This window comes from Microtus pennsylvanicus, chromosome 14, assembly GCF_037038515.1.
Source record: "Microtus pennsylvanicus isolate mMicPen1 chromosome 14, mMicPen1.hap1, whole genome shotgun sequence".
NCBI lineage: Eukaryota > Metazoa > Chordata > Mammalia > Rodentia > Cricetidae > Microtus > Microtus pennsylvanicus.
The window spans coordinates 56349135-56358114 of NC_134592.1; the positions used below are offsets into that span (position 1 = coordinate 56349135).

Consider the following 8980-nt stretch of genomic DNA (forward strand, 5'->3'; position numbering starts at 1 on the left):
GCCTGCCCGGCTATTGGCCATTCGGCTCTTTATTAAACAAATCAGAAGGTTTTAAGCAGAGACACACCTTCGCACTGTACAATTATCTTACAACAGGTGGCCGATCTCTGTGAGCTCTAGGTCAGCCTGCTCTACAGAGTGAGTTCCAAGCTAGGCAGAGCTACACAGAAAAACCCTGTCTCAAAACAAACAAATATAAAAAAATTAAAGAAATGTATATGGGGGGCTGGAGAGATGGCTCAGTGGTTAAGAGCACTGATTGCTCTTCCAGAGGACCCGGATTCAATTCCCAGCACCCACATGGCAGCTCACAACTGTCTGAAAATGCAGTTCCACGAGATCTGACACCTTCACACCAATGCACATAAAATAAAAAGCTAATAAATAAAAAAAGAAATGTATATGGTTTAAAAATAAAAATAAAAGGATGGGCTGGAAAGAGCATTCAGCACTTGAGAGCACTTTCTGCTCTAGGGAGAGGACCCAAGTCTGGTTCCAAGCATGTACTCCAGGCAGCCCATAGCTGTCTGCAACTCTAGTTCCAGGGATCACACTTCTTCTGGCCCCAAAAGGCCCCTGCACACACATGGCAGGACTTCACATAGATATACAGAATACACACGAGTAAAAATAAAAATTAAAAAAGTATTTTTAAATATTTATTTCTATGTGTGCGCGCGCATGTGTGTGTAGGTATGCACACATGTTCTTGCAGAGGCCAGAAGAGGGAGTCAGAGTCCCTGAAGCTGAAGTCAGGGGTGATGGTGAGCTGTCTGATCTGGAGTAGGGAACTACCAAGCCTGGCCACTGACTTCAACTCCCAGGACCCACTTGGTGGTGCAGAAATGCCTCCGGCAGGGTCTTTTTGACTTCCCCAAGTGTGCACAGCAGATGTGCCCCCCCCCACACAGATTTCAACACAATTCCAAATCAGACATTTCAGGCCTTTCTGCCTCCACCGCTGTAAAACAGGTATTTTTCTAGTCCTTTCCAAAAACCCCCATTTACAGGGGAAGAGAAATATCACCCTAGTAGCTTCTGGTTTTACTCGGATTATGATGCTGTCCAAGGCATCTCCAGGGCATTCTGAAAATGCGGTCTTGGTGTCTCTATGCCTGTCCCTTTTCTCACGGGATTACAGATGTGAGCCAACATTCCTGCTTATCGTTCCCCCTTTGCTTGGTAGTTCAGTAACTACTTTGCTTGGTAGAAGTAATATTTTTAGTGTTTATTCTCATTTCAGTGCGAGGAGGGCTGGTGGTGTGCACCCGTAATCCCAGCTCTAGCGGGATGGAGGCGTGGCAAGCAGTTCAAGGTCATCTGCCGCTAACGTCGTGATTCCAGGGCCGGCCAAGGCTACAAATGAGGTCCTGTCTCAAATCAAAGACCCGAAGAAGCGAAAGCTTTAAACGCGTCACACCAAACTGGGGGTCTTCCAAAAATGACCCGAAATTACAGTCCCGTCCCTTCCCAAGGAAAACGCAGGTGGAGGAAGCAAAGCGCTCTACCCGACCACCGCACCCCGCTTCCTCACGCCCCAAGCCCGGAGCGGCGCCCCGAGTGCGCGAACCGCTCGAGCAGGAGCCTCCTGGCCCCGGCCATGGCCCCGGCTGGCCGCTGCGGCCGTCGCAGCCCGCGCGCACGGGTTCCCGCCGTCACCGCGCTTTCCGGCCGGCGGCCCTGGCGCTCCGGGGTCAGGCGGAGGACACGGGCGGGCGCGCGGGGGGCGGGGGCGGGGCCGGAGCACGTGACCGCCGCGCCCGCCCTGCGGCCCCCGAGCCCGCCGCTCCCGGCGTGCCCCGCACTCTCGGCTGCCCGCCGCCCGCCCCTCCTTCCTCTCGTCCCAGTGCCACCGAGCCGGAGCCCGAGCCGCCGCCGCCGCAGCCTCAGCCGCGGGCACTATGGTAAGGTGGGCGGGGGAGGCTGGGCGCGGCGGGACCCCCGCGCGGCCGCCATCTTACTCTGCCCGGGGCCTGGGCGGTGGGCGCTCCCGCGCTCTGGTCCCCCGCGGCTCGAGGGCCTGCGGCGGGCTGGCGGGCAGGCGGTTCCGGGCCCGTGGCCGCTCGGACTCCTAGGGCGGGTGGGAGGGCCGGGTCTGGCCGGGCGCAAGGGGAGTCCCCCTGCCGCAACCCGCGTGCCGCCTGATGGGTCTCGGGCGCGCGCCGTCGGGGCGGCCGGGAGACCCGGGGCGAGGGTCTCGGAGGCCGGCCGGGGAGCCGTTGTGCGGAGACGGAGCAGGTGGCAAAGCCGGGTTAAGCCGCCCTCTCGCCGGACCCGTTACTCCGCCAGCGGCTGCCAATGGGCGGTGGGGCGTTTTGCCGTAGCCGCGGGCGGCTGGAGTTTACGCTTGAATCTCTTTCCTTATGAGGAAGCAGCAGTGGCTAAGATGACTTTAAAGAAAAAAAAATAGTAGAAGCATTAACTGAAATCCCGAAGTGTTTTTTTTTTTTTCTTGAAGGCCTGCAGAGTTGACACAATACAGAAGGTATTTTTGCGGCTGCTCCTGAAACTCTGACATCACCCAGTGAAATAGGAAACATTTCAGGCATGGGTCAACTCGTATTTGTCCCTTCCCACCTTCCGTTTGCCTTTTTCTTCGTGCTCCTTAAAGAAGGATGAATGGGCCGTATGAGTTAGGAATTTTAGCTCTGTCTTCTTCTGATGCGGAAACGGGACTGATCTAAGAGGATTGCTCACGTTGTTTGGTGCAGTTTTTTTTTATAGTCATTCCAAGCCCTGTTAGTCAAACAATAATTCTGGTTAAAACCCAAGAGCTCGTTCTAAATTCCCGTCGTTGGTTTATTTTTCAGGCATCTGGAGTCACAGTGAATGACGAAGTCATCAAAGTCTTTAATGATATGAAAGTAAGAAAGTCTTCTACACAAGAGGAGATCAAAAAGAGAAAGAAAGCGGTTCTCTTCTGCCTGAGCGATGACAAAAGACAGATAATTGTAGAGGAAGCAAAGCAGATCTTGGTGGGTGACATTGGTGAGACGGTAGAGGACCCCTACACATCTTTTGTGAAGTTGCTACCTCTGAATGATTGCCGATATGCTTTGTACGATGCCACATACGAAACAAAAGAGTCTAAGAAAGAAGACCTAGTATTTATATTCTGGTGTGTAAAAACAAAAGGAAAACGTGCTTTTAAAAATGCAAGGATTATTATTATCATAGTCAGTTTTTGCCTTTGTTTCTCTTTTGAAATTCAACGTTTTCTCCCCTGTAGGGCTCCTGAGAGTGCACCGCTAAAAAGCAAGATGATTTATGCTAGCTCTAAAGATGCCATTAAAAAGAAATTTACAGGTATAAACATTGACTGTTTTGTGCGGAAGAAAAGGGGTTCTTCCTTAGTCGAAATAAGGTTAATGGATGTGGCTTTTTTTTTCTTTTTTTTAGGTATTAAACATGAGTGGCAAGTCAATGGCTTGGACGATATTAAGGACCGCTCGACACTGGGAGAGAAACTGGGAGGCAGTGTCGTGGTTTCCCTTGAGGGAAAGCCACTATAAAGCAATAGCCAAGTGCCATTCGATGTTAAGGGGCTTCCATTTCTCCAGCTCAGTCCACTGGAATCTATTGGGTTTTGGTTTTTGTTTATTCCCTTTGCACTGGGCCCTTTCAACACAATGAATGAATGAATGAATTTAAGAAGCCTGTCAGTGATTGCCATTAGGCTGTTTAATATGGTTACTTTTATGTAGAACCCAAGGAATGCCTTCCCCGTCTTATTTTAGCCAAAACAACTGGTTCCATGCCTTCCTCGCAGTGAGCACTAAATGGCTGTGTTGTCAATGTGAATAGCGTAGAGTACTACAAAGGGTAAGCTAATTGAATGCCTTGAAAGTATTATCCACTGGTCATATGGCGAACCTTTCTTCAGTATTATTTATAGTTGCACTTGACTACAGTTCCCCGAGGCTGGAGCGTTTGTGCCCTCACCTGCCTCGGCCAGCCTGTTTCTGTGACCTGGCAGCACAGATTTAACACTATGCGATAAGAGCACTTTTTTTTTTTTTAAATACGTTTAATCCCTTAAAAAGAATGCCAATTAAGTTTCATTACCTGTCATTGATTTGTCCTAATACCTCAGTGTTCATTCCTCTTACCTGCATATTTTCTTCAAAGAAATAGCTATGTTGATGTCTTTGGTCTCCCATTGAGTATACACTACTGAATAAATGTAGGAGTTTTATGTTTACCGTATGAGTCTTGAAACACTACAGATATTTTAAGTATCAGTCATGATGGCAATTTCTGTATAAAAGAGCCTTAAATGGAACATTGTTTTGAGATCAAATTCCCTACCCTCACAAAAGTGGCCACGTCGCAATAAAAACTGTGGCATATTACAGAACGTTGCCTTGTTTTCCTTGAAAATTTGCACATTGTCATGTGAAATTTTAGGGTAAACAGCGATTAAGCTAACACTCGTGTCTCTTTTTTCCAAATTGTTGAATTTCTTTGGGTCAAAAATATTTTAAAATCACTTATATACATACAATCATTAAAGAATGGTACTTTTATAAATATGTTTATTTATTTCTTTATGTTATAATACGGAGATCAGATTTTTTTTTTGCACTTTGGCATACTCCAGTATCTTATTTCTCTAGAAAAATTAGGATATTAATTCATAGTTATATTACAAATAATTTTTTTGAGAAGTAGAAATAGGATTTTTTTATTACTTGGTCATAATGAAAATAATTTGTAAAGTGTCATTCAAAGGTTTAGTGATCCTTATGTTACGAGTGTTTATTTCAGCTATGAGTCCTTCATATCTTTTCCATTTTGAATTGGAAAAAATTTGGTGTAGCAGTCTTAAACATTAGTAATGGGATTTGGCTGTGGTCCAGAGCGTTCTCCTTATAGAGAATTTGATCTGCTCCGTGTGCGCACTTTGCTATTAGCCAGAGCTATTTATGGCAAACACATGCTTTTGTATCTTGTCATAGTCATCCACAGATGGCAGAACTGGACTGGATTCTACCGGTATGCAGACAGGCGTGCTGGTGAGCAGTCGGTTCTGGCTCTGAACTTTAGTGCTCTTATCAGAATATAGGAAATGAAAATAGCCTTTTTTTGAATGTGTAGATGTAATTTGAGTATAACTAGATTTTTTTCTACCTTTTTGAAAGTTTTTTTCAGATGAGAACTTTAAAACATAGATGTTAAGTGTCTAGGCTTCCATTTAAACTGTGCGAGTGACTTGGGATCTTCTTAGCACTTAGCAATTTTATTCCAGCCTTCCAGCTGTCCCTGTGAGTTGTTCCAGACCTTTCCGTGGCTTTTTGGTAAGGTTACTAATAAGCCAAGCATGAAAATGGTAATGTGTACTAATTTTATGTTTAATTGATCTTTGCACCAAAGGACTTTTTCACCAAGTTATTTTGTTCTTTCAAAAGTTAAGAGATTTCTTTAAAAGTAAAGGAATGACCTTTTTTTCTTATAGTTGGTTTCTCAGTTTCCTTATATAGTTTCTAAAAATAATTTCAGAGATTAAATATTGCTTTAAACTATGATATTTTGACTTTGTTAGATTGGCAAATATATTAACATAGTTAAATTGATCTTTAAAGTGCACATAAGTGCCTAGAGCCAAAAAAAACGATTTAATTTAATTAATGATCTTATGTTGGGAATAATTTACATCTTATTTACAAACATTTACAGTGAAACAATGTTCCAGTTAGCTTTAAAAGGTATATGGTGCTAATAAGTAAAATATTGAAGGCAATATTTTACTGCTAGCTTGCAAAATTCTAAGTGTTTTCAAAAATAAAATACATGAAAATATTTAAGGCTGTTGAGATGTGTTTACTTCCATTTTATAACTTTGAAAGTTGGAAAATTAAGATTGTAGATTAAAGTGGCAACATCTGCAGCATTTTTCAAGATTTTAGTTAATAAGCTTTCATTTAGAAATCCTGTTTTCAGACCAGAGAAATGGCTTAACAGATGAAACCACTAGCCACTTAAAGGTATAGGAGAACTGACCCTGCAGAGTTGTCTTCTGACCCCTCCACACTTACAAGTAGCACATACGCATGCATGCACACACGGGTAACAGAGACATAATAATAATAACATAACTTTTTAGAAATTCCATTTTCAGAATTAAGCTTAATGACACATATCTGAAATCCCAGAACTCAAGAGGTTTTAGAAACGGAATCAGCACTTCAAGGTCATTTCCAGCTATGTAGTGAATTCAAGCCAGCCTGGGCTACATGACATTTTGACATTTAAAAATGGGTGGGGGAGGATATCACTAAGTTTTACAGCAATTTTAACATTTTCAGAGAAATAAAACAGTTGGCATTTGTCCTAAGCTGACTTTGAGCTGTTGTTTTCCATCACTAAAACAGTGTGGCCAGCATTATATATTTAATGTGCCTTTTAGCAGCTTACAAAGAGCCTCTTAGGCTTGAGAGTCTCCGATACAGGTCCTTTGTAGGAGCTAATTTATGGGGTTTTTTTAAGACATTTTTTTATATTTTATGCGTATGGATGTTTTACTTGCATGTATGTCTGTGTAATGTTCCTGGGACCTGCAGAGGTTAGAAGACCACCCCACCGATCCTGTAGGACTGGAGCTGCCGTGTAAGGGCTGGGTCCCAAGAACAAGCACTCTAAACTGCCCTATACGATCTTTGTAAAGTGGGTTTTCATTAAGAAGTGATCTCAGCTGTGGTAAACAAATGAGAGGTTTCCCTGTTGTACGATGTTCCCAGCACAGGAACGAGGCTAGCCTCAGTTATGGAAAACAAGCAACGACAACAACAAAAAACCGAAACTTTAGGCTTGTCCTCTGACTTCAACATACACGGTAGGTAGGTAAATGGGGAGGAGACTTCTTAGGTCCTATCCTTTTTTTCAAATTTAGTAATAGGATATAAAAAAAAATCACCAGGCAGTGGTAGCGCACACTTTTAATCTCAGCACTTGAGAGGCAGAGGCAGGCGGATCTCTGTGAGTTTGAAGTCAACCTGGTCTACCAGAGCTAGTTCCAGGACAGACTCCAAAGCTACAAAGAAACACTGTTTTGAAAAACAAAAATGACATGGACATCTACAATGAATATAAAAGCTACTAAAAGACTGGTGTCTGGTACAAACCTATAATCTCAACATTCAGGAGATTGAGACAGGAGAATCAGTGCAAGTTCCAGGCCAAAACTACAAAACCACCCTGTGAGGACCTCTAAATGCAATTGTTGCTTTTCAGATTACATCTGTTCAAGGTTTTTAGTTTTGCATTATTTGTTTGAGATAGTGTCTGCCTATATCACCCTGGCTAACCTGAAACTTACTGTGTAGACCAGGCTGGCCTCAAACTCAGGGCTCTGCTTGTCTCTGCTTGGGTGCAGGGATTAAAGATATGCCACATCACACTGGGTGAGTTTCAGGTTTTTTGAGCCATAATGTAGGGAAAGGTAATATCTACCATATCTGGCATCTGAGGATCAAATGTAGCAGTACTTAGAGCTTTGCAGTGGTGGGAACCAAACCTGGGTATTGTGCTGCCTGACAGTCCTGGAAATGTTTTGTAAATGTAAAAGATTTACTTATTATGTATACAGTGTTGTGGCCAGAAAAGGGCACCAAATCTCCTTACGGATGGTTGTGAGCCACTATATGGTGGCTGGAAATTGAACTCGAGACCTCTGGAAGAGCAGCCAGTGCTCTTAACCTCTGAATCACCCCTCCAGCCCTAGACCATTTACCTTGAAGGATGTATTTTGATTTTATGTGTCTGAATTTCTGCACATATGGATGTGTACCATGTGCATGCCCGGTGTCCAGGGAAACAGCATAGGAGTAAATAGGTGGTTGTGAGCCACAATGTGGTGCTGGGAACCGAACCCAAGTCCTCTCTTACCAGATGAGCCATCTCTCCAGCCTCACGACTTGTCTTTAATGGTCAAGCAGATATAAAAGAGACAAGAAGCCTGGTGTAGTAGCACACACCTATAACCCCAGCACTTTGGAAGCTAAGGTGGGAAGTAGGCTGGTTTTTGAAGGTCATTGATTCTATTTTTCTAACATTGCACTTCAGCTCATAACTTTAAGTGCGAATTAGCTATATCGTATAATGTTAGGGTGACCCTGCCTGCTGTGCACACACATAAAAGTCAGGCCCAGCCACGTACACCTGTATCCCAAGCGCTGCGTAGATGGAGACAGTCCAGCTTAGCCCAGTCTGAAAGCTCCAGGTTCAGTCAGAAACCCTCCTCAAAAGCTAAGGCAGGGAAGCAGTTGAATACCTGGATGTTGACCTCTGGCCTCCACAGAAATGGACACATACACACCACGTGTACACACAAACAAGTATACAGTATAGTTAATTTAGCTTCTCTATTAATGGCAATAACTTGGGGGGGCGGCGGTTTCAAGACAGGAATTCTCTGTGTAGCTTTGGAACTTGTCCTGGAACTCACTTTGTAGACCAGGTTGGCTTCGAACTCATGGTGATCTGCCTGCCTCTGCCTCAGAAGTGCTGGAATTAAAGGTGAGCATCACCACCACCCAGCAATGTTCATAACTTTTTAACAGTTTGGGTGTCTTTGATGTATGAGTACTGGGATCTGGCCTTTTTGGGGGGAGAGGGCACTTTTCCAGATAGGGTTTCTCTATATAGCTCTTACTGTTCTGGAACTTACTCTGTAGACCAGGCTGGCCTTACAATCAAAGAGATCTGCTTGCCTCTGCCTCCTGAATTCTGGAATTAAAGGCATGCACCACCACTACCTGGGTCTGGCCTTTTGCCTCCAAGTAATTTTGAAGTAAAAAGAAATATGCTATCCATGGTGTTGACATCTATGACTATGATTTTTTTTTTTGAGACAAGAATCTCAAGTAGCCCAGGTTAGCCTTGAACTCAGTATATGTAGGAAGGTGCCCTTGAATTCCTGATCCTCCTGCCTCTACCTCATAAATGCTGGAATTATGGGTATGTAGCACCAAACCTGGTTTAT

The 8980-nt window shown here is 44.2% G+C and overlaps 1 protein-coding gene across 1 annotated transcript; it reads left to right on the forward strand.

Annotated features, from left to right (window-relative positions):
- Positions 1 to 1757: 1757 nt before the first annotated feature.
- Positions 1758 to 4530, forward strand: Cfl2 (cofilin 2). Its single transcript, XM_075947788.1, has 4 exons — positions 1758 to 1904; positions 2811 to 3118; positions 3230 to 3306; positions 3400 to 4530. Exons 1-4 carry the CDS (start codon positions 1902 to 1904, stop codon positions 3510 to 3512), a joined length of 501 nt encoding a protein of 166 aa, XP_075803903.1. The 5' UTR covers positions 1758 to 1901; the 3' UTR covers positions 3513 to 4530.
- The last annotated feature ends 4450 nt before the right edge of the window (positions 4531 to 8980 follow it).

What these genes read in the sequence shown, in the direction of transcription:
- Cfl2 (XM_075947788.1), top strand. An exon ending in GACCTAGTATTTATATTCTG is followed by an intron (nt 3,119 to 3,229) that starts GTGTGTAAAAAC and finishes TCTCCCCTGTAG; the next exon opens with GGCTCCTGAGAGTGCACCGC. An exon ending in CATTAAAAAGAAATTTACAG is followed by an intron (nt 3,307 to 3,399) that starts GTATAAACATTG and finishes TCTTTTTTTTAG; the next exon opens with GTATTAAACATGAGTGGCAA.